At 45.1% G+C, this 26,736-nt stretch overlaps 1 protein-coding gene across 2 annotated transcripts in view; it reads left to right on the top strand.

Moving 5' to 3' along the window:
• The first annotated feature begins 966 nt into the window (after window positions 1-966).
• LOC119393794 (ras-related protein Rab-8A) overlaps window positions 967-26,736 on the top strand; it is a 118,633-nt gene continuing 92,863 nt past the window's right edge. For both annotated transcript variants that reach the window (XM_037660955.2, XM_037660957.2), the window contains exon 1: window positions 967-1,164. In XM_037660955.2, the coding sequence (XP_037516883.1) occupies window positions 1,041-1,164 (124 nt within the window). In that variant the 5' untranslated portion in view covers window positions 967-1,040. The remainder of the gene's footprint in view (window positions 1,165-26,736) is intronic.

Here is a 26,736-nt window from a genome sequence, read left to right as displayed (position 1 = left end):
CAGCGTAAGGTGTTGGTACCTAAAGTTATCAAAAAAGGCTCTGCATGTTTTGTGTATGTGTGTTTAACTGCCGAGTTTTCATTTTTGGGTCTAATTTACATTAAAGGGGCACATGCACTGCTATTAATGCTTTGGATTTTGCAGAACAGTTTAAAAACTATTACTGCAACACCAGCTAACGGCAAACTTCACATTCTTGTTTCAAAATGGGTCAGTGTACATAAAAATATGTGCATTATCATTCACCTATTGTAAGCATTTCGGGATGAACCCTTATGTGGCATGCCCCGAGATGGTATCTCGAGATGCTCTCATTGCAGCATATAGCATAAAATGGGAGCATTTTTAGTAATGAACATAATACTGTAATATATTCCTTAAAAAGATCAACATTCTGCAGTATGAACAAAAGGTCTGTTCAGTGTCAACAAATATTATTTCAAGTAACCTATCTTGAATTGTCTTTTTTTTTTTTTTGCTGAAACAGTGTTGACCAGGGAAGCTTGACTGCCAATTATTCCTTCCAGTGGTATGACATTTCCCTCTGTATCAGATGTACTGCGCTTGATCACGGCTAGCGGTTATGGTGCGTCGGATCAGAGAATAGGAAACAACCAGTTAATAAACCAACGGCACTTTTGGTGAAGGAGTGCCGCAGAGGCACCGCGATTTCGCGCTGAACGAACGAATTTCGAAACTGCAGTTTCACTAGGGACGCCAGCTGCGGATTTCAATTTCTCCTTCGAATGCTGGACAGCGTACTAAAGCCTCCAAGCTCGCGTTCCTTGGAGAGGAGGGTGGATGGGGGTGAAGTCATGCCGTAACTTGACGAGCCGAGGTGGCTCTGTTTGCTTGCCTGTCAAGCGACGGCGGCATCGCGACGCGAAACAAAAAAAAAACATAAACAAAAAAATGACGCGGCGGCGGCAGATGTGAGCTTTACGTCACATCCGCCGGAAACTCCGTGTTCCCTTCGCTTTCCTCTCTCCCGGAGCAACACATCGATCCCGCTTCAAGCCCGCTTGTCAGTTGGGGCCAACATGGCGGTGGACTTCACGGCCATTTTCAAAATCCTCGTCCTGGGAGACAGCAATGTGGGCAAGACGTGCATCGTACACCGATTCTGCGACGAGCGCTTCTACGACACATACATCTCCACAATCGGTGAGTCTCGACCAGTCCGCGTGATACACCGCGCGGGTTTCCCCAATTTTTCTCTCTGCCTGTAAATTGGTCTTCTCCCGAGAGCTTTCGAGTTGGGTGAGAAAGCCCAGAGATAGGGTCGACGACTCGGAACAGCATTTCCGCCTTTCGGCGGGGCGCCTATTTTCGTTCGCGGTGTGGCGGTTTAATTTCGTCCTGAAGCTTTCTGCTGAAGGAGCTACGCAGCGGCTCTAACCGAACCTGTTGAGCTAGACTAGCGTTTTGCATGCAAAACATCTGTGTTCGCGGAGAAAGCTTGAATCTCGGCGTCAGGTGCTGATTAAAGCCGTCGCGGATTAACGGGATGAAGCGGGCACAAGTGGAGAACCGTCGGTTTCTCCCGGCCGGTGTTCGCTGTGTAAAGAATACAATACGGGCGATGAGTCATCCCTGGCCCGGCGCCGTTCGAAGCGGTGTACGTGTGAACCCCGATACAGCGGTGCGCGCGGCCTTTGGGGCCCAAGTCCGGTGCGCATTGGGGAATTCCCCACTCCCCGTTTTGTGGAACCGCATTGATTTCCATCGCACCTTCGCCTTATTCGCGTGGAAGTCGTTTTAATTGTGTCGACGCACGGTTCGTAAGTAACGTATGCGACTGTTCAGCCTGCTTAGCTCACGAGCTGTCCAGCTGTTCCGTCTTGCGGCGCGTGGAGGCGGGTCTTCCAAGGCCGTCGCTATTGTTGACCGTGAAGTTTTTATATCCTCCAATAGAAGTATAAGGCTAGACGACATAGGTCGCGCGGTCGTGCCATTATATTGCTGCTGCGCATGGGAAGAAACCATTATGTTCTGAACAGCGCGCGCGCTTGCGACAGTGACCCGGCCGATGTTTGGGTGAATCGAGCGAGGATGCACAAAGGTTTGTACATAGGCAATAAAGAAAGAAAAAAGAGGATGCACAAAGGTTGCGCAGTTCGCGCCAGATAAACGCATTCACTACTTTATGTGAAAATATTTGTTTGTTTTACTCGGCTGGCAGTTTTTCCGTTGTTCTCGAGTCTGAAAGACGCCATGCGCTTGTATACGTGTGAAGGGACTACATATGTTGTATAAAGGATGACAGATATTTATCTGTGCCAGTGCAGTACAATTAGGTGGCGGCGTGTACTTGTACTTATACATATGTACGCATAGCTATTTACATGGGACGAATGGAATAGTTTTGAACATGCTGGCTACACCGCCATGCAGTTAATTTGACATTTACAATATGCCACTTCAGCAGCTGTGCCTTCCGTTGCGTGCATGTCAAATTAATTGGTTCTACTTTGTACTGTATTGAAAACGCCTGTATTGTATTGTATTTTCAAGCTGGAAGCTCGAACACTTTAAGCACATCGTCGGAAGCAACTAGTTATAGAGTCACGCAGCTGAACTGCGTAGATGAACGATGCAGTCAGTTCACAGCGGCATATATACTGCATTACATGACTTTGGTGTGTTTATCTGTGGATACATGTGTGGGGGTCCCTGGCCTAATTGTCTCTTCGATTCATTGGTGGTGTCCAACACATGAACTAGCTCCTCGTAAAACATTCCCCTTCTTTCTTTCTGTCACTCGATTGATTGATTGATTGATTGATTGATTGATTGATTGATTGATTGATTGATTGATTGATTGATTGATTGATTGATTGATTGATTGATTGATCATTCTGTCCCCCAAGTCTAACATTAACAGACAATTCACCATGGCGGTGGTGCGACTAGACAGGACATCACAGGCATTGGTAATGTCTTGTTGAAACCTCTGTTATATTTTGTCTCGAGCTACCTTCATTTCATCATGGAAATGCACCAACTAGGCAGTGGCATAGCCAGGGGGTGGCACACCGGGGCCGGGCACCGATGTGCCACCCCCCCCCCCTCCCGATTTTTATCTTTATTATTTTTTTTTGCCAGCACGAAATGGCACTCGACCAGATCTGCCTGCCCGGCCCCCACTTCAGATCAAGGAGGTGCCCCCACCCCCGAAAAAAACTTTCTGCCTACGCCCCTGCAACTAGGCCAACTAACCATGCTGCAAACAATCGTCTTCTCACAAATTCAAGAAAAAGAACCCGCATTATATTGAAAGAAAATGAAACCACAGAGGATACTTGCCGCGTGTGAACCGAATGCGACCGCGTAGCGGACTTTATCTAGCGCGCCGCAGCTGCAACATGACCCGTTTGTGTGTGTGTGTGTGTGCGCGCGTGCGTGCGTGTGTGTGTGTGTGTGTGCGTGTGTGTTTGTGTGTGCGTGTGTCTGTGTGTGTCTGTGTGTGTGTTTAGTATATACCTAAAAAAACAAGCAAGTGGCCGAAGTGAAGGCTGAACATACACAAATCGAGCACTATCTCGCTAGCGCAGACAAAACGTGCTTCTGACATCGGAGGCGAACCAAGCAAACAATGCGCTCCTCTGCGAAGTCCCATGACAGCGATGTCGCAGCAGCTGGAAGTCGGATGTCGTGCAGACAGCATTCTGTTTTTGTTGGTACCCTCGCGGTGACTCATATATTTCTCACCTCGATTCTGGTATTTATTTATTTTGTTTCTCCGTGCGTTCCTTTCCTTTCGGTTCCCCGAATGGAGCCTGAGATGTGACATGTCTTAGCGCGTCATTTTTCTTTGACATGCTGTAGTGAAGAAGGGAAAGAATCAGGTTAAATGAATAACAAATCGTTATAGCCTATAGTTTCGTTTCCTCATTTTCCTTTGTTTGTTCACTTTCTTGGGAATGATATCCCGAGGTGGCTGTACATTAATCCAGAAAACCGATAATACAGACATTTATACAAGAAGGAAAAGAACTTGGCGAAAAAATGTCAAGGTAGCTGCCAGTGTCAGGGTTTCCGAACAAACGAGGGCGACTTGAATTGACAGAGCGCGAAGGGTGTCGTGTTGCGTTCATCGCGCACTCTTCGTTTTTTTTTTTATATTTCAAATTCTGTTCCTTTTCATTCAACCCCGCACGCAGAAAGGAGTTCACGCGCGAACAATATCGTCGCTGACACCCACGCCGCGCTTGCACCCACCGCGCTCACCGGCTTTTACTTCGCAGAACCTGTCAGAAACATTGCATTCATGGTAATGTAGAAAGTGCATGTAAAAGAATAAGCTTCCGACCATCGAAGTAGAAGAAAATCGGGCAGAACCAACTCAGATATATATGCGAAAGCGTAATGACGTTGAGATGTCATTAAAACAATATCACTGGTATATAGAACAGCGAATATACTACATTAGCCGACATTAGTCGCCAGCCATTCAATTAGCCAACGTATAGAAACACTAGCTGCCCTTTGCTAGTGGTAAGGCAATACTGGCGATCACTTAGTCATACTTAGACAACATTAGTCATCATTCGGGAGAGTCCCTTCGCGCCTGAACAGCTCGGGGTCACATGACCTGACCTAGGCAGAAACGTCGTGTATGACGTCATTGGTGGAGCGGAGCACGTCGTTGTCGACCATGGCTATGCGAGAAGTGATGCCGGTGATGCTGGCAAAATATTGAGAAAATAGCGAGAATTACTGCCCCCCCACCCCCTCAACCCCAAGTGACACGACCCTTATGCAACAACAGACACATCATTAGTCATTACCTTTCCCTGAAATTGCACGGAGGTGCTATGACGTCATTTCTGCTCAAGTCACGTGATCCTCAGCTGTTAAGGGGCAAGAAGACTCTCCCTCATCATTCAACCAGCACCATAGAGCAAGCCATTATTTCCTAAGATCGGTCAACACTAGATATATTGGTCACCATTTAGCCAACACTAGAACCATGCTAACCGGTGCCGCTAATGTGCGAGTAAATGCGGTAGGCCAGGGAGAGCCACCGCTCGCCGTTCACAAATCGCGGAGCTACACTAAGATATGATCATCGCGGATTAAAAACAAATAAACGTTATCATTCCTATTAAATTTCCTGATGTTCAATATAAGACAATGATGATTCGCTCGCAGGCCCCACCACGGTGGTCTAGTGGTTATGGCGCTCGACTGCTGACCTAAAGGTCGCGGGATCGAATCCCGGCCGCGGCGGCTGCATTTTCGATGGAGGCGAAAATGTTTGAGGCCCGTCTACTTAGATTTAGGTGGACGTTAAAGAACCTCTGGTGGTCGAAATTTCCGGAGCCCTCCACTACGGCGAGCTCTCATAATCATATCGTGGTTTTGGGACTTTAAACCCCAGATATTAAAAAAAGAATTATTCGCTCGCAGAGCGCCTGTTACGTGGGACACGAACGGCAGCCATCGATTGGCCTTTCGCAGAACCTGTTTACGGTTAGCGGAATGGTAACGGAGTGGGCGCGCCTCTGACGACTTGTCGTTTATCGACGGACATGCTATGTAATCGATTTACTGCGAAAAACAAATGCCCTTTAACTTTAGAGGAAGCAGCGAAAAAAAAAAAGCTAAACCTATGTACATGCAGCCGGCCGGCGTCAAGCAGACTTAAGCCAAACAATAAGGACAAATCCATAATGGTTAAGCTTTGGAAAACGAGGGTTGTGAGGAAAAAAAAAAACGATTGTTTTGGGGGTACATTTCTAGAAACGCGCACGGCTAGAAACCTCTAATGATATATTCATAAGAAGCAGAAAAATGCAATGTGTTCTGGTTAAATATGGCGGAGCGTATACGTGCTCTAAAGCCCGAAGTCATGCCTCACTTTTCGCACGCACTCAGACATCGCCTGCACTGTACTGTCGACCGTTATTTATTCGAAATAGCAATGTAATAATAATAATAATAATAATAATAATAATAATAATAATAATAATAATAATAATAATAATAATAATAATAATGATAACATTAATAATAATAAGAAGAATATATATATATATATATATATATATATATATATATATATATATATATATATATATATATATATATATATATATATATATATTCACTACTTACCGGGTATTATACATCAGTGCGCGCAGTTTATTCATCTTGGTATCTTAATATGTTATACTACAAGCGGCGCAAAAAAAAATAATAATAACAAAGAGAAACATAAAGATAAGTATGCATCAAGTCCAGCAGGATGTTGATTATGCCGACAATGTACCATTCATGTTAACTTCCAATACAAAAAAAGCCGGCAGATCCCACGCACTGTGGGAATCGATGTAATGCGAAGCAGCCAGCAAACAGCTGCATACATCGTCTTGTATGTCATTGAGGAAAATGCGTGTCATGGTTTTCATGTTAACTCCTATTATTTATGTTCGTCACACAGTAACGTCGCGCGATACCAACTTCGGGGTCGATCAAGCTAGAGAAACGACCACCAGCGCCCCATGAGCGTGGCACGCAAGTCATGCTGTACATGACATACGTGTCATGACTTTCATGTTAACTCGTGTTACTTATGTTCCTCACACGGTCACGTCGCAAGATACCAATTTTGGTGTATATCAAGCTAGCGAAACGGCCGCCAGCGCCCCATGAGCGTGGAACGTAAGTCATGCTGTGCATAACATGCAGGTCATGATTGTCATGTTAACTCGGGTTTTTATGTTCGTCACACAGTCACGTCACAAGATACCAATTTTGGTGTATATAAATCTAGCGAAACCGCCGCCAGCGCCCCATGAGCGTGGCACGTAAGTCATGCTGTACATGACATGCGTGTCATGATTTTCATGTTAACTCGTGTTATTTGTGTTCTTTACACAGTCACGTCACGCAATACCAATTTAGGGGTAGGTCAAGCTAGCGAAACCGCCGCCAGCGCCCCATGAGCGTGGCACGTAAGTCATGCTGTACATGACATGCCTGTCGTGATTGTCATGTTAACTCGTGTTTTTATGTTCGTCACACAGTCACGTCGCGCAATACCAATTTCGTGGTAGATCAAGCTAGCGAAACGGCCGCCAGCGCTCCATGAGCGTGGCACGTAACTCATGCTGTACATGACATGCGTGTCATGATTTTCATGTTAACTCGTGTTATTTATGTTCATTACACAGTCACGTCACAAGATACCAATTTTAGTGTATATCAAGCTAGCGAAACTGCCGCCAGCGCTCCATGAGCGTGGCACGTAAGTCATGCTGTACATGACATGCGTGTCATGATTTTCATGTTAACTCGAGTTTTTATGTTCGTCATACAGTCACATCGCGCAATACCAATTTCGGGGTAGATCAAGCTAGCGAAACTGCCGCCAGCGCCCCATGAGCGTGCCACGTAAGTCATGCTATACATGACATGCGTGTCATGATTTTCATATCTCGTGTTATTTATGTTCGTTACACGGTCACATCGCAAGATACCAATTTTGGTGTATGTAAAGCTAGCTAAACGGCCGCCAGCGCACCATGAGCGTGGCACGTAAGTCATGCTGTGCATGACATGCGTGTCATGATTGTCATGTTAACTCGTGTTATTTATGTTCGTCACACAGTCACGTCGCAAGATACCAATTTTGGTGTATATCAAACTAGCGCAACGGCCGCCAGCGCACCATGAGCGTAGCATGTAAATCATGCTGTACATGACATGCGTGTCATGATTTTCATGTTGTGACTTGTCACTTATGTTCGTCATACAGTCATGTTACGCCATACCAATTTTGGTGCACATTCGATGAACCAAGCGACCAGGAGAGCACAAAGTCGTAGGCGGCTAGATAGATAGATAGATAGATAGATAGATAGATAGATAGATAGATAGATAGATAGATAGATAGATAGATAGATAGATAGATAGATAGATAGATAGATAGATAGATAGATAGATAGATAGATAGATAGATAGATAGATAGATAGATAGATAGATAGATAGATAGATAGATAGATAGATAGATAGATAGATAGATAGATAGATAGATAGATAGATAGATAGATAGATAGATAGATACGCTCAAAGTCGCAGAAGTTCGCTAAGAAATGCTTCGCATTTAAAAGGACTCTGCAGTATATCAACACAAAGGAAATACTACACGCACAACAAAGGCAGCGCTGTCGTGTATTTGTACGAACATGCCAAGAGAGCGAATCAAGAGAACACAGACGCTGCCGGCGTATGCACTTTTGTGCTGATAAAACGAATCTTCCCCGCGAGCACGGTCCGGAAAATTTCTTTGGTTAGCCCAACTCATTAAAAGAGGTACAGCCAGCATGTGCGCTTCTTTCTTGTCGTATTTAATTCGTTCGTCTTTTCGATTTATTTTGTTCCCTCTTCTCTCTCTCTATTTACTTAGCGTTCGCTTCCCCGAAGCGCGTACCAAAGCCCCTTCGAGTTTAGTTATAAAGCTGTTTACTTATTATGGGCGGATACCGTTGCTCCATTCCTCTTTTCGGGTATAGTACACGCATATAATATGCATATATCATTGAGCGCAATAATCTTCTTTCTTTGCCAGCCTTCTCAATCGCAAGTCGCATTGCTTAAATGCCAGCAAACATGATACCCGTGCTGCGTACTCGATAGGTCTCGTTAATCACGTCCTTTTCCTTACGCCACAACCATTCCTTTTTTTTTCCTAGTTAGTAATTAACGAGAAGTTAACGCCTGCAGACAATAATGAGGTACATGTCTGTTGGGACCGCTGATTCGAATTTTTTCTTACGGAAAACGCGACGTGGCTCATTAAGTTCTAAACTGACGTTTAATTACTCGGTAATTACGAGTACTTGCTAGAAAAGGCATTAGAGATTATTCTACCATCTCGGCTTCCTTTCAGTGATTCTAGGAATGCCTCGGGATAAAAATGATGCGTTTTTTTGACAGATTTTTTTACGGTGCTGCATAATGCGCGACTGAAGGGAAAGCTATCGGTGGAGGCGGGTCAGCCGGTGGGAGACAGCTGTGACGAGCAAGAAAACATTGAATTCGATCCCAGGTCTTCTGACGATAGGGCAAGGTCTACATGTCTATGTTTTTGCAGCTTTTTATTTTATTAAATATTTGTTTGTTTTAAAAAAATGGAACTTGTACAAAGGAAAGAAACACCAAAAGTAGCTCATTTTAGGGATTCTAATGTGTACGATCATTGCGCGTTCTGTTCGTGAGTTTTCATTCTACTCAAGAAAAAAAATTTAATAGCCCTTACCCTATCGCGAAAATGGGGGCAAGCGAAGGTTTGCGCCTGACGTGCTACTTTTCTTTCTTTCTTTCTTTCTTTCTTTCTTTCTTTCTTTCTTTCTTTCTTTCTTTCTTTCTTTCGCATTGCGCAATACTCCCTCCTAATCTCCATGGTGGTGAATCCGCCTTTTTCACGACGCCCCTGCGCATGCGCTCTCCCCTAGCGGGAAAGTCGCGAAACGTCTCTTTATCTCGGAGGCTTTGCTTCTGGCAATACCGATTGTCCCGGCCCCTACCAAACCCCTACCAAAACGGCAGAGGACAGCACCGGAAAATGAAAGAGGCAGACTGGACCTTCATTCGCGTGCTTTGCAGCGCAGCACTTCAGTTACTACAGGCAACAACGACGGTCATGCGTTCATATCCAGGCAACAGTGAAGTGTGGCGACGCGAAATCACAAGTCACCTAGATAAAAGATCGTATTGCCATATCAGAAACGGCCGATCACCGACAAACCCACGACCGAGAGAGCATCGATTCTTGGAAAACGGTGCACATAAATAAGCGTGTGACCGGCACACCTTCGAGGGCCGCATTTCTCCACGCTCTTTGGCGTCGAGTTTTTCGCGTAACGCCGAGATCTGTGAGCTATAAAGGCATCGCTTAAAAAAAAGAAAGAAAAAAAAGGGTGGGGGGGGTACTCGCATTGCACTTTCCTTTCGCGCCCGCTCGAATATACTTCAAAGCCGTGTATACTTCAAAGCTGTTTGCCTAGCACATGTGCTCACTGCTCGCCCCAAAGAGCCTGCATGCGTTCAATTCTCTGATCAGCGCCATACATTCCTACAAAGCCGTTGAAAGCCCTTCGTAATAATGTTGTTGAGCGACCTGCTTGCCTCTCGGGTACGCAGGTAGATCAACACGTGAGCGCTTTTGAAGTGTTCGAAGATTGAATAGGGTGGAATAGGGGGCTGCGTAAATAATATGTGCTTTAAACTTTCCTCGCGGCAAGCGTTACAGCAGACGCTCCAGGAAACGAGCAGGCGCTTCATAAAACAAACAGGGACGTTTTAGAGATTAAATGTATCCGGCATATATATATTGACGCCCAAATAAGATAGAGAATGAGAGAGATAAATATTGGCGGGCTAATGTTGCTACTGGGAATTATATAGCGCGGTTCTGGCACGTGGCGGCACACCGTGGCAACTGATCCAAACACTGCTATTGCTTTACAGGTATTACTATGGTTCTCGCATCATATGTTTGTTTTATTTATTTGCTGATACCGCGGGCAAATGCTTTGGCCGAAGGAGGAGGGGTATTACAGCAAGAAAAAAGAAAGTACAAACATACGGAAATAATGTTGCATAAAAGGAACATAACGCACAAAAAGAAGCAGAGATACGGTTAGTATATCGATGCACACCTCATGTACACGAAGTACCTTGCTAAGAGACGTAACTACACTATGTAGACTCGCCCGTCTAAACTTGGACACCATAAGATTCACTGGCAAAACTTTTGATGACTCCAGCGGTGCAGGGACATTTTACATTTCTAGAACGGAAAAACCCATGGAAAATAAGCGATACTAATTTTAGAACAAATATCTTGCTCGGCTCAGTTTCCCCGTACACCATCAGTCAATGTAATTAATTAACTGTCACGACAAATTACTCAATACCGAACTGACGTGTTCGTGCTCTGTCGTTTATGATGTATGGCGGTGTGCGCGCTTGCTTTCGTTACTGTCAATATCATTGCTCGTTTCTTTGCTCTGTGGGTGTGAGTTTCTTTTCTTTTTTCTTTTGGCAAACCCTGTATGTATTCCGCCCCCCCCCCCCTGCAGTGATGGCGTCGGGGGCTGCGGATATTTTCTAGTAAATAAATGAAATGAATAACACTGTTCTGGTTACGATCGAGCATCGTTTGTACATCTGCAAGTCGACTGTTCGATTTCCGATCGGGACGGCAAGTTACCAAGGTGCTCGTTGAGTATACGAAGACTTATTTATTTATTTTTGCCATACCCGCAGCGCCTCATGGCATTACAGTAAGGGGGGGGGGGGGGAATTAAGGCAAAGCGTACAGCGTGCTGGCAATCACTAACAGCATCTAGGCAACATACATAAATACATATAACATATACAAGAAGCTCATTGATGTAACAAGAAAGTGTACTTTAGTAATCAATTAAAGCATACTTATACGAACAATAATAAAGAATAAAAAGTTACAAGCATACAAGCATACAGCAGTGATCACAAGGAACTAACCTTATACATGTGGTTATGGTTCGCGATATAGGATGGCTGGCCGTCAGAATCGATGGTATCCCTCAGCAACAGCATCTGTATGTGGCTGACGTGGGTATAAACGCTCGGACGCAAAAGCGTGCGGGAGCAATTCGATTTGGTGTAGGTGTCTAGGCAAGCGGTGTTGCAATGAAGTTCACCGAACGAAACTCGCTGTCAGTTTTATTGTTGCTGGCGTGGGTTGCTGACGCGACCGTTTCTACATTCGTTCGTGCTGAATATGATGAAGAAAAAAATGGCGCATGCTACGCCGAAGCTTTCGGCTTCGGCATGTCATATCGCGTGGATGATCGACGCATTCGCAGAATATGTAGATCGCGGTGTACCCGCGTGCTCTGTAGTATTGGCTCGCTGATGTTTTTTTTTTTTACTTTAGATGTAGTAGTTCGACTCAATATACTAATTAACCGTGGTGTACAAGTTTTGTGGGGAAAAATATAACTGAAAGCCATAAGTATTCAAATGTATATTTCCACGTTCGACTCTGGTGCACAGAATACCTTCGCAGCGTATATGCGTAACCGGAGGTGGGCGGGTGTGGAAAACTGGGTATTCGGAGGTATTCAAACATCCGAAATTTTTCATTTTTATCTGTGTATATACACGCATATATAGTATATACCAACATGTACATAAAGTGGGGCCAGACCCTCACCCCCATAAAATAAAATCCTGGCTATGCGCTCTTAGCAGTCATGTAGTACGTCAATAGAGTTCTCATTTCAACTGAACGTCAACCACCAATCGGGTATCGATCTAGCGAAGAGAAAAGAGAAAAAAAGACACAACAGCATTTCTAAATAAATAAGTTGAACAATATGTACGCGTGATATATCGTTTTTATTTTCCTTTTTAGATAACGCAGTAATTGCTCCAGTGAGGAATACATTTTACGTACCGATCATCTCCTGTCACCTTTTGTCACAGCTCTAAGTTTGGCGAAGAAAAAAAGAAAAGGTCGCGTGAGGGATAGAATACTTAATGTTTGCTAGGAGTATACTGTATTTAAACAGACGGTATGCACATAATGTCAGTTGTAGTGCATCACTCGGCAGACAAGTATGCGCGCGGACGCTTTCAACGACAAAACTGCAAGCAGAGACGCGAGGGAAATACGAAATGTAGGGCGTGGTATAACGGCTTTGGAAAATAATGTCTCGGCGCCTTGAGGACAAGCAGGATTTCCTGGAGGCTGCTCGGTTTCCGCGCCGCATACAGCATGGCAACGATTCGTCGAGAAATCCTGGCGCCGTAGACTTTGTCGATGTATTGACGGGACCCAATGGAAACGCGCGCGCAATGCAGTATGTGCCGTACGTATTCGTTAGTTTAGTGAAGACAACTTCTTCTGGCACCTTTTCCACACACACATTGCGTAACAGGTATGATAGTGTGCGATAATTACAGTCTGTGTTCGTGCTGAATTACGGTATCTATTCGCTTGCTATTACCGGCTAACTATTGGATACTGTTGACTAAATGGACGCTAATGTCCGCTAATGTGGACTGGTTTAAATAACGGCTAAACGGCGGCTAGTTTTGGCTAATCTTGACTATTTGATGTCATAGCAATGGCCCCTTCACTCAATCTCAACTCTGTGATTAGGTTGTCTACTAATGAACAAGTTGTGTCCAAACCCACACCCCAGGAGGCGTTTGTGGATGGCACCCAGGGATAACAGCCCCAAGGGTCCGGTTATCCACAGACTTTAAAGGCTATGTATTTGCAGATATACTGCAAACGCCGGGTGAAATTTTAATTTTGGGAACTGGAAAGACGTCATGAACTCTATTTAAAAAAATGAAACGATTACGTGTTACTCTTTTCAACGAGTCCTGACTTCCCTCGTATATGCTATCTTTAAAGAGTCAAAGGACACTTTTTTTTCTTAGAGTGTAGTTCCATAATTTTGAAAGCTTCTTTCTTTCTTTCTTTCTTTCTTTCTTTCTTTCTTTCTTTCTTTCTTTCTTTCTTTCTTTCTTTCTTTCTTTCTTTCTTTCTTTCTTTCTTTCTTTCTTTCTTTCTTTCTTTCTTTCTTTCTTTCTTTCTTTCTTTCTTTCTTTCTTTCTTTCTCCCTCGCTCAGATGGTGACTTCACACGTTCTGTACACAACTACCGGAGTGACGGAGACAGGCGCTCGAACGGGCGTCGGCAGCTGTTTCCATCTCGTCCTTTGATTGCCCTAAAGGCACGCTTAGAATGCTGCGTGACGTTTACCGCCGCGAGCTCCGGCTCGCCGTGTGGCAGCTCCCCCAGTCGCGTATGGACGGAGGGCCTGAATAAAATACGAGCTGAGTGGCGCTTCGCTATTGAGGATCCGTGACGCGAGAACGGAGGCACATATGGCGCGCCGTGAAGAGTCGCGTGTCGGGTGTGTTCGCGGTCTGGCTTAAAACTGTCACGTATACACGCAAAAGAAACGTTCCTATAGGAACGTTTCTTTTGCGTGTATCGGTGGTGCGGGCAGGTAAACTATGAAAGAAAGGCATTGAGTGAGAGGGCGTGCGAAGAATGAGTGGGAAAAGAAAGCGAGAGAGAGATAAACGGAAAAAGTGGAAAGGCGGCCTTACCGGAAGCATCAGTTAGTGCTCACTTTAGTCTCGCATCATTGCATTAAATCAAAGCTTTAGTCCGTTAATAATCCTGTTCTATAACGGGTGAGTTTCTTGCGCTCTGGACGAGGTGTGAGCGATAATTTGCAAATGAATGAGTGAGCGCAGCTTTTAGTGAGGAGTGAGTAGCTGTAGTAGAAACAAATTTACGGTGGACGGGCCGAGCATTTAAGAAAGGGAGAAATTAAGCCTATGAATTTGTGAGCAAGTGTGTACGAGCGAAGAGAGAGTAAGTGTGAATGAACGATTTTTGTGATAGCAGTTTGTCAGCAAATTAATGTGCGCGATAGCGAAGGAATGAATAGCGCAAATTATAAAAGAAAATGACAACAAAAGAAAACGAGTGCTGGGTTTTCTTTCTCGTTATTATTATTATTATTATTATTATTATTATTATTATTATTATAATTATTATTATTATTATTATTGTTATTATTATTATTATTATTATTATTATTATTATTATTATTATTATTATTATTATTATTAATATTATTATTATTATTATTATATCTCACTTGCCTTGTTCAAGATCTGTATTTATGCGATAGCTAGCCAGTGCGAAATTAAGTTGGTAACTTAATGACGTGCTTGAAGAGCACAAGTAATGACTTAACGAACGAGTAATTATGTCATTAATAAATCAAACACTGAGGGCCTGTGACGTTGGATGCGCGTGCGAATGCCTGAACGGGTGAGCGTGTTATACTTGTCTTTGCGAACGTGCGTTGCCCTGCAAGGTGTTGAACAGAGATCGTGCAGTCTGCAGACTGGTTTGTTTAATTTCCAAGACAGACACTAGTGAAAAAAAAGCAAAGTTTAACGAACAAGCGTACCAATTCTTTGATCAGGTGTGACTTCTTAATACTTGGTATCAAGACAGGCTTACCGGAAACATCAGTTAGTGCTCACTTTAGTCTCGCATCATTCCATTAAAGCATCATTCCATTAAAGCATTCCATTAAATCCTGTTCTATAAAGTGTTTGGCAATACTTAGATGCTGCATACAGACCGCATTATTCGGCTAAGTTCTCCATCCACGACTTCGTACTTCGCACATTTTACAACACCAAATTCCACTTGTATTTGCGACCTGTACTTGACAGACAATGTGAGATGAGGTAGTTCTAAAGGGCGTCAGAGGACACCATTGTTTACACGTCCAACGGCACAACTGTGTGGGCTGAGCTCGTAAGTCACACTTTTCTGTATATTTTTTTTTTTCATTCCTGGAACCAGTGAATAGCCAAGGCCTCCGGCCAAAACGTATGCAGATCCATCCTCGGGAAATTTCCTGGGGATTCCGTTCGACCTAGTTTCTCTACTGTCGAGATTGACGCACCAAGGCCAACGCTTTGCACGTCACGGCAAAGAGACGCAGGAGAGGAAGAAAACAGTACGAATTGTGTAGGGAGCACCAGTGGCAAAGGGTGGCGCGTGAGGCTTGTAAGCATTGTTCCCGAATGTTTGACCGCCGTCACTGGCTTCCAATTTCCTGCAGAGAGCCAGGCGGAACACGCACCCTACGAGGCGTTTGTACGACGGCTCGTCTCAGTCTTACTTTCCATTCGTTCCATGACAATAGCAGCTTCGTCGCATCAGTTTCCGCGTGCCGCCACTCGCATGTGAAGCTCGGCTGCGAAAAACTGCGCCTATCCGCATTGAAAAGAAAAAGAAGCAAAGAAAGAACATGCACCGAATAAAGTACTCATTCTTTCGTTAGTTAGTCAGTCAGTCAGTCAGTCAGTTAATTAATTAGTTCACAAGGTAGTGGACACAAAAAGGAAAAGTGGCTCTGATCAAGGCAACTTCTCTACGTAAATTTCTGTGCAACGTGACGTTAAGCGTGCCGTAACTTCCCGCCCGAAGATCTGCCACTGTCCACTGAATCACATTAGCTACAGCCCCAGGTCTCATAGAATTTAATAATATTACACTACATTGAAATGTCGTGCTAGTTTCTATGGAAGCTGCAACGCATGACGCGAATAATGAGTAGTACATTGATTTGCCTAAGCATCGGTATTTCGGCTCCGAATGGCTCCGTGTAGCCTGCACCTGCTTTGTCGCAAGACGAATTTCAGCAAAAGTTCGGCAGTCCCGCTTCCCCACCTCGACCCTTTTAGGCTCACCAATTCAAATGAGCTCACGAGGTTCTCTACGAGTCATTCTTTTATCAAAAAAAAAAAAAAACGCCAAAACAAAACAATAAACAAAGCCACAAGTGCTTTCGAATCCGCACTTTCGAAGACTGTAGGTAAATCCATGTACTACCCATTTACCATCATTCCCAATGTTGCTGAACGATCGCAGCGCCACAGTTCCCTCTAGTAAACCATTGTAGGAAACTCTATGCCAGCCCTGTCCGATTCTCGTCAATAAGTGCTCGCGAACTGCGCTCTTATTGTGCAAGCCGACACGTGTCATCCAAGGTGATTGGCTTTTTCTTCATTCATTTTCTTTACCTTGCAGTTCGAGTCATCATTTCGAGCGGAACGTATAGATTATCCGCGAGCACGCGACGGTGTGACGGAAATAGTCGTAACTGGGTTTCGCGCTTGCCTTCTCTGCTGCCGACTCGACTGGCACGTATACGGTTACAACGGTCTACCTTCTACACTCACGCAATGCTTACGGATAGAGAGATCCAATACGAATAGGTAACTCAAGGCGCATTGTATAGACAAGAGACGAAAGCACAAACGAGACACACAAATCCACAAACAGCAAGGATTCATGAAGGGTAGAACAGAACTAGAAGAATGGTCTGCACAGAGCTGTCCCATTCTGACGAAGTTGGCACGGGCTGCCGGACGCACACGTACGACCTTCGTAATTTACGTTGTGGAGAGAGGGAAATCTCTCAGGGAGAAAGAGAGAAAAAGAGAAAGCCGAGGTGGAGGATAGCTTAGAATGACAGAAAGCTGAGGTAGTTGAATTCAGGATAAAAGACGGTAGGCATGCAAACACGGACACAAGAGAGAAATCAGGACAACACAAACGCAGAACAACACGGCGTTTGTGTTGTCCTGACTTGTCTCTCGTGTCTGTGTTCGCACGTCTACCATCTTTTATCATGGAGGATAGCTCTCGCAAAGCGTAGAAGCCAATCGGAAAGTTACATCGCACAGATGCACAGCTTCGCGTAACGGATAGTAGGAGACTCGTCAGAAAGAAAGAACTATTGTAGAGAGAAAGAAGAGGAAGGCAGGGAGGTTAACCAGATGGTTGTATCCGGTATGCTATCCTGCACTGAGGTGGGAAAATATGAAATTTGAAAGAGACAGAGAGAGATAAAAATATGTAAGAAAAAAAAAGCCACACACAGACACGACAGCGTTCTACTCAGAGTCGTTCAGACGGGTCAGTAGATCACAGGAAGCCCAGCAGCGCTTGTACAGCCTTCTTCGGCGACGTTAAGTCTCGACGGTGACGTAGTATCCTTTCCTCTTACAGAGCCTGGTCGTCTAACTTGTTGAGAGCATTACAAGGAGATTGTCTCTGTCGCACAGGACATGTCGAATTGTAGAAGCCGCTAAAGCACAAAGACTGCAAACCACAAGGGTGAGAAGAATGCGATTGGTGCGTGCCACGCGCCACCGGTGCACCAAGTCGACCGGTTCGCGAGACGAGCGACCGGTCGCCAGTTGTTATGCCCGGCTGATTCTTCGCTGAGCTCTTTCTCCCCGAGAGGCAGCGTGGCGGCGGCACTTGCGTATGCAAGGTTTTCTTTCCCTTTAACGACGCCCGTCTAGTATGCGTACACGCAGAAAGGCTTGGAAGGGTCGTTCTCGTGGCTTGACCGATCGATCAGCGGCGGGCCGTGCAAGGCCGGCCGGCCGGCGACACGGGGCCATAACAAAAGCCCGGCCGGACGAGACGACGCCAACGACCGCCTGTCGCCGGACGACCGCTGGCCAAACCCGCACGGGCACGGACGATGGGTGTTCGCTGGCGCGAGACGGACGACACGGGGGCGCGGACCCCCGGGCTCGAGCCACTTCCTGTTCGGGAAGCGTGTGCTGCAATAACTGTTTGCTTTAATATGCGTGTGTGTTTTTCTCTCTCCAAGTTCTGGATGTTCCGCAATGCTTGAATCATGCGTCTTCGTTACGTAACCAACACAAACTGAGAATTTCTACCGCATTCGTGGTTAAGAAGCTTCTATAAAGGAGACTATAATTGCGCAAAACTTGAAAGGAACACCACAAAAGAAGACACCACAAAAGAAGCTTCTATAAAGGAAGCTATAATTGCGCAAAACTTGAAAGGAACACCACAAAAGAAGACACCCGTAAAGATTAAGGTTAAGAAACTTCTTTCATGCTTTCATGGCCTCCTCTTCCCTCCCCAAGTGCAGAGTGAACAACTAGAGCTGTCCTCTCGCTAACCTTCCTCTCTTTCGTTTACCCCGCCCGCTCTCTCTCTTTCTCTCTCGCTCTCTCTAAGCCTATATATTTATATAAGTCACAAGACCATACCGTGCTAAATAGATCACCTTCGATTTAGGGCTTGTTGTGCATACGCTTTTGCCGTTATCTTTGTATTTGCTACAAGTATTTTATATTCAAACACTTTTGAATGGCGCGAGGTCTGAGCGCACACAGTTGCTGGTGCAAAGCAGCGCGCAACTGCTGCAAGTGTGTCAGCAACATTGCACACTTTTTATACGTTTTTTTTTATTCAAGTACCCTAAAGGCCTGAGCAGGCATTACATAGGGAAATTATACAAGATTGTACAATTTCGTATTTTATATAACTGTGCACCCCCCCCCCCTCAACTTCTTTCTTCTTCTGCTGTTTTTAGATTTCTAAGCTCCTTTCGTTTAGTCCTTTTTTATCTTTTTTCTTTCCTTTTCTTTTTTTTTCTTTTTTGTAAAGCTCTGCACGTTTGCATCGCAAACTCGAACTGCGGTGCTGTGCATATATCGTTCAGTTCCTTCTGTGGGGTTACGCAATTCCTGTTTACGTAATTCGTACCAAAGAACTAAGTTACACCGAACAACATAATTTAAAAAGTGCACTATAAGAAACAAAACAGAGCGCATTTGGTAGGAACCAATGCAGTCTGCAACAGTACCTCTTCGACGTAATTCCGCTTCTCAATGACGTCAACAATAATTTTTAGCCTTCCATTAGCAAACAGTCATCCTATAGCTTTGCGTGAACGCAGTCGCCAATGGCAGCGTACTTGTCGCTGCTGCCTTTCCTCTTTCGGGAAAGGAAACCTGTGATCAACATTAATTCCTGACGAGGTAAAATTATTCGGTAGTTCAAAACGATGCGCTAGATACGACACACATGACAGTAGCGAACCATCGGCAATGCTTCTAAAAGAAAGTCAGACATAAAAATAACTACGTGTAACGATAAAACACTTTCAATGATATATGTGTGGTAGCAGCGCTTCATCTCAGAAGATTAGCCTTAAATTAGCCGGACACCTTGGTGCGCAATACTGCCTTCAGTAATTGACGTCTGTCGCCTTGGAATAATCGCGCCGTGACGTAAAGGCACGGATGTATGTGTACACACAGCAAACAAATTTCACGTATATCTGTCCGTTTACGTCCTTTACAAAAAAACTTACAGCCAATCTGCAGAAATTCTACAGATCACGAGTCACCCCTGATTCGGAATGCGGAGAGAAAAGTGAAAGACTTTCTGTCACCCCTTGTCACCTCCCAGTAGGCAATTGGAACACCCTTTCTGCAGAAAGTCCACAGAGCATTTGTAGCCGCCAGGATGCAGCATGCCGGCAGAATGTCTGGAGAGCGTCTGCAGAATTTCTGCAGCATTTCTGTAGAATGTGTGCGGAGCTTTGTCGCGGATGAAAAAAAATTAATAAGAGCTACCCTTTGCGTTAGCACCAGAGGTCAAGTAACATGCAGCATCCAGGGGTAGAATACCGTACATACACCCACCAACACACGACCACAGCGTACACACAACAACAGCAAAGTAAATACCGCACACTCGCGCTTCACAAGCTAACACCGACCACCCGGTATATGTAGCCATGGTATCTTGACCTGCCATTCAGTGCCGGTGGGAAAATTCCTACGCTTCAAATTTTTAAATATACACGTTCACAGAATGCATGCAAATTTATGCTGAATGTTAGGTAGCCATAAAACACTGTTAATCTACACCCGCCAAATGTGCAACGCTATTTTAATTAGCGCATTCCAATTACCAGCTGGCAGGCTGTCGCATGGTGCTGCAGAAAAGCTGCAGCCTTTCTGCAGAAATTCTTCAGACCATGAACAACCCAGGTGTAGAGCACGTGAAGACAAGTGACAGACTTTCTGTCACCCCCTATCAGTGTGTGACTGAAAGGTGAAATCCATTGAATCATTATTATCAAATGTGTCGTGGTCCAGGATATATAGATACATGCATATATATTATATACATCCACGCGCACGCACTCTCGGCGCACATTATCAGAAAAGTCTTCTCGGGGTCTGCAGAAAATCTGCAGACCAGGTGTGCAGAAAGGTCAAGTCTACACAGGGAGGTGACTGGGTGGTGACTCATAGGTGACAGACAGGTGAAACCAATTTTTGTAAGGGGTCACAGCGCAATTATTCGAAGACGATGCATAACTATACTGGCCCCTACTGCAGCCCTTCTGACTTGTATCACTATGCGATATTAAGCTAGGAAGGACAGGCGAGATAATTCCGTTGCATGGGGTCGGTACGCAAACGCATGTGCCTCCCGTAGTTATCGAATGCGAGACTGAAGATTTAATAAATGCGTCGTGAAGTCGGCGTGATGGAAGACGCAGAAAAGTCAAGTCAAGTTAAGGTTGTATCTTTTCTGAAGTTTGCTGGCTCGTCGAAGTTCTTGAGAATATAACGTGTCATCCGGTATTATTTCGGTACATGACACACCCGGAAGAAAACGTAGCTGTCAGGAGGGCTTACGGCAACCATCAAATTATCAACATTGGTAAAGGCTGTGACCAAAGCGTCGAAGGCGTAATTAAACGTTACAGCTCCACGAAAAGTGCCGAACCAAGCACGGGGACGCGCGCGCGGTCATCACGCTAATAATTTCCGCGTTTGCCACGAGCTACCCGTATAACGCACGATAGCCAAGCTTGCCAGAGGCAAAACTACAAATAACATAGAGAAGGAGAGAGAGAGAGAGAGAACGCATTGCTCTCACATGTGAGTAGGTCTGTGCTCGCAACTTTCCGTGCCAGAAGCGTTGCCCTCAGGCAGCGACAGATGTTGCGCAGCAGTAGAACGCGCGGCCGACACTTCACACATTCAATTAAAATCGCAGTTTTATACTTATTGGTCGAGGCTAGGACTGTGGCAGGCGCTGATGAGAAGCGTTTTCTATAGAAGAGTTAGTCTTCGCCGAAATTGTAACGGTGGGTATGCATGCGGTAATGCGGCAATACGTTTAATTGCACATCTAGGCACTTTGCCTGGAACCAACAAAAGATGAAGCGCCGGAGACATCCTATCCTGTTTGGGAAGATATATATATATATATATATATATATATATATATATATATATATATATATATATATATATATATATATATATATATATATATATATATATATATACTGACAGTCACCTTGCGCACTACAGACAATTTTTGCTTGGTAATTAACTAATTTGTCCATTAGGATTATTTAATTAAATTTCTAAATATTGACTGCAGGCAAGAAGTGCTGCTTGCAAAGTTCGAGAGCGCCTTCGGAAGCCCCAATTCCATTATTTGCGATAAAGAAAGTTTCACGTATACCATTTTTTCCAAGCTGCAAAAAAAGCCCGCGAAATACAAAAAGAACCACGTGACTAGCGCATTCGCCCGCCGCGAGAATGCTGCCCTCAGCCGTGGTTTGAGAGAACGAAATCAGCTGCGGCCACGACTCGCCGGCTCCGTTGCAGCGGTAGGCCGATAAGTCGACGATGGTTTTTTTTGGCCCGCGCTCGCTATAACTTGCACCGTCACGCGCGCCAACTGGCAGTTGTCGGTGGACGTGTATTGTGTGTTCTGCTTGTGACTAGCGCGAAGCCGCGATAAGGCCTTTGCAGACCCACTCTTTGTCGCGATATCACAAAATTCTACTGGGTCACTTGCGTAAGAGACAGCTTGAAACGTGGTCAGTTGCGTAACTAAAGGGAAGTTAAAATGGTAAAAGCCTACAGCTGTCCTCTCTAGCTGAATAATTACGTAACACTTTAATACTTACCACGAAATATCCTCTTACGTGAGCGCAAATATCCTTTTACAGATATCATCTTATCCGCTTACCATGGACAATGGAAACATCCTCTTACATAGACGACGTTTTATTCTCGGTATCATTCCTTGTCAATCTGTTTGGTAACAAAGCACATAGAGTGTACACAAGATGGTTTAGGCATCAGACACGCAATATAATGATGTATTCCAGCTCAAAACGAAGCTACAGAATGCGCTCAGGACTCTCTATATGGATTAGCAACTAGGCAGCATAAACATACTTAGGAACTTCTTTTTTCCCTCGTGCCATTGTGTTCTTATGCAGTCACTTTTCTGTGACATTAATTTTGTTTTTTTTCAGTTATACCTTATCCTCAAATATAAATTACCATTGGCGTTTTCGGCTTTTAACTGAAATGTTTGAACCGTATATGTGTCATACACGAAGAGAGAGAGATAAAAGCGAAGGAAAGGCAGGGAGGTTAACCAGGTTGCACCCGGTTTGCTACCCTACACGGGGGAGGGGGAAGGGGAGAAAAAGAATAGAGAGAGCAAGGAGGAAAGAAGGAACAAGTAATACGCGCACAGTGTTCACCGCGCACACACAGACAGTCACAACCGAGAAATATTTGACATCGCTTCCTCTGCGGTTGTCTAGAAGCGTTAAAAAAGGCTTGCAAGGACTGGCTCCAAGGAATCCAGAACTTGCAGAGCACATTGAGCTGACGGAGTTGTCATTCCGTTGAGGAGAGTGCGCATCGTGGTCATGAGAGACCTCAACACAGCGAGGACTTGTAGGTTTTTGTCGTGGCAATCATCTGTGGACGATGATGTACATTGCGGGCCATTCTGCATCGGCTCTTTATGACTGCGCAGTGGTGGCACTCACTGTCACTGTCACTGTCACTGTCACTGTCACTGTCACCTCACTGTCATACACGAAATTACTTAGTGCTGGTATACTGCTGACGCCTCATTGCCTAACATGTAAGCATATATGTATTTCACGGCAGGCTTTGCTACAACTGTAGCTATCATGTAGAGACGCCTGTAAGACTTGCTTAATCATTCGTCCTTGTCTCCAGAAACTGTTCAGTAAAAATTGTATCTGACATATTTCGTTGACATTGTTCTTGTAGCTCAGTTGCGATCGTGTATAGAAAGCTTTATGAAAACTCGGCTGTTCAAAGTAAATAATCTAATGAAGGGTGTAGCGTATACACCACTCCCTTCATTACATTATTTACTCCGAACAGCCGAGTTATCACAAAGCTTTCTTCGTAGACTCGAGATGTTCGTCTTCGCAAACAGCCTGCGGAAAGCCCTCATGTTCATCAAAGTAATATTGACTATTTTTTGGCATTAATAACAGGAAATATTTTCTATTTTTGTAACGCTTTTGATGCTCACACTTTATGGATGCTTACGCGTATACGCTCTTTGTGAAATCTTATCCACGCTTTCAAAACGTGTCGTCAAACTACATAAGCTCCACAAGCGCAAGATACGTCACATGTCAACTCGTGAGAAAAAAGTCTTCACAAGAACTCACTGCTGCTGTCGCTGCGCGTTACGCATTATTGAGCGCATGCGTACTTATATGAAACGCTAACAGCAGCGCACATATGCTTTTGGAGAGGTTTTTGTGTTACATGCGTAGTTAGGCAGCCAGCCAGTACATGTGCTATACGATCCGACATACATGTCCTCTTAGACCGGTTCAGCTGCCGGCAAAAATTTTGAAATGCGCATAACGTCAAAACAGGCTCGAAAGCTTTGCAGCCTAGGCGTGCAACCCGAACAGTATAAAGAGCTCCGTATGCGTCTCACAGGTGCAGTACGCTTACCTCGATTGCAGATCACGTGTTTAGGCTGCGAACTATGTCATTGTCTACATCTGCCGAAACTTTCCGCGCGCATGTGTACGCATTAGCTAGACGACGCATTTGGGCGCGTTTCATAACTCCAACCAAGGTCATGCCTGACTGCGGGGATGTTTGTTACATAAGAACCGATTTTATTTGGTCAATTTATTTAGTGCGGTACGCTTACAGCGTACGGAAGCAGCTCTGAGACTAGAGAGGGATTAGTATTAACTTTGACCACATGGGACTGTTTACAGCGTAACTCGCACCTAATTATAAAGACACGAGCTTTTCCGCATTGCACTTCAGCTGGAATTCATTCGCGAGCGGCTTGTCGACGCCACCTGCGGAGTGCGGGGCTTCGGCACACCAGGCCGCCTGACTTGCAGCGAGGGATATACGGTCCGAATCATACGACTTCCCTGGACTTCATGGAGGAAACACAATTGCACAACTTTGTGTAGCGTGTATTGATACCGTAGGGCAAACTAACGCAATAAAAAAAAAACGATCGTCGGCGAGTTCGCTTAGCACCTTCGGGACAGCTTACGGCTATCCCATGTAGTAGAGTACATTGTACTCTATATCATCCATATCTTTTTTTCTACAAATGAACCGAACCCGCGACCTTTCGTTTAGAGGCACAGCGCCATAACCAATGAGTCACCGCGGTCGGTACGTTTACTATTTGTATTTCTTATCGATGAAGAAAGAGAGCGAGAGAGTGTGCAGAGCAGAGCAAGGTTGAAATCACGCTCGCTTCTCCTGAATGCTATGTTGCAAGCTGCACGAAATACGTGACACGGGCACCAAGAAATAGATCAACGACGTTTTCTTGGAAGCGAGGCACTTAAAGCGATCGCTCTCAGCAAAGCGCGCCTCGAGCCACACAATTCGCTAAAAAGAGGGCGGAAGGGTATCCCCGATGGCAATGCGAGGAAGCCTCCTCAATCTCTGCTACTGGAATGCTGCGGCGATACCGCGGGATCGTATTGGAAACGAAACTGCATCGTGCGAGCTAGCGCGCGTTTCCTCGTTTCTCCTCTCGAGAAACATCATTCGTTGTTTTTCTTTCTTTTTTTTCTTCCAATCGCGCATAACGGCAGCGAGAAGCCTCTGCCGCGGTGGAACAGTTCCCGTTTCTTCCCGGGGGTAACACGCGAGAGAGCTCTTCTTTATTACGAGTTTCGTTTTGGTGCGTTCCTCCTTCTCATGTCCCCCCTTTAGCGAGATGGAACTTTCGCCGAGTCCGCATCGGGATGTTACGTGACATCCGCCGCCGCAGCCTGCAGTGAGCTGAGGAGTAAAAGGGGCTTTACAAGCGTGCCGGAAGAAGATTGCGTTCGCCCCAACAACGCTCCGTGCATACACCGCGCCGCCTTGTGTTCCCGTCGTTTCCTGCTCCTCTTGCTTCATTCTCTCGTCGTTTGTTTTCTGCCGTCCTTGATTTTCTTATTTTGTAACGGCGGCGTTATTTTATCGACAACGTGCCCGAGTAAAACGGTGTCTTTAGCCGTGGCAGCGCTCTCTTAGAGGGCTTTCCGCTTGTTAACTTTGTTTTGTTGTCGGCGCTTCTCCGTGGCACACCGCGGCGGACCAACGCCAGAGCATTTGAGTGAGATATATGGTGTCGTGACACTTATCACATGCTGTAGGAGTGGAGAACTCCGGATAAATCTTGTTAATGAACAGCGGGTTCGGATAGGTTTTTGTTTGTAAGAGCCTTAGCGTAATGGCCTGAGCTCTCTTTAGTTTACCGTGCGGAGGGGGGAAGACCCTGCGTCCTAGGTAGAAGTGCTTGGTTAGCTCGTTGTAAGAGAGGTGGTGATCCCTGCAGTCAGAAACCTCAGCATCTTCTCGCCTTGTGGCTGCACGGTTGGCAAGTCCTCGTGCAGAAATGTGGGCAGATTCGTTCAGGTTCGCGGGAGCATCGCTGATTTTTCCCATGTGAGCAGGAAACCAGATGATCGTGAGTGGTTTGATTACTTTTCGCTTGAGAATTGCCAGAGCCTGTCTGGAAATAACTCCTTTGGCAAATGCTCGGACGGCTGCCCTAGAATCGCTGTGAATCCTCGATCTATTTGGGTCTAAAAGTGCTAATGCGATGGCTACTTTCTCAGCAATTTCTGAATCTGTGGCATAGCTGGAAGCCGAGTTGATGAGTTCACCTTTGCCGTTCGCGAGTACTACGGTACTACTGTGAAGGCTCGTTTATTGGACATGAAAGCCACGTCGACAAACGAGCGTTCTTCAGCCTGATTATTAGCTTTTTCTAGCAGGGCTTTGGCTCTGGCTTGCCTTCAGCTCACACTATGAATGGGGTGAACATTCCTTGGAACAGGCATGACTGTTATATTCTCCCTCAGATCGTTGGAAATTTCTTTATGATTGTTATCTATCACTGTAATTGGTATACCAATCCGTGTGAGGATGTGCCGTACTGATAGCGTGGTGGAGAGTCTAGTGAACTGGGCTCTTTTTGT

The sequence above is a fragment of the Rhipicephalus sanguineus genome, chromosome 5, assembly GCF_013339695.2.
Source record: "Rhipicephalus sanguineus isolate Rsan-2018 chromosome 5, BIME_Rsan_1.4, whole genome shotgun sequence".
NCBI classification, from domain to species: Eukaryota; Metazoa; Arthropoda; class Arachnida; order Ixodida; family Ixodidae; genus Rhipicephalus; species Rhipicephalus sanguineus.
This window is presented reverse-complemented; position numbering and strand designations above follow the sequence as displayed.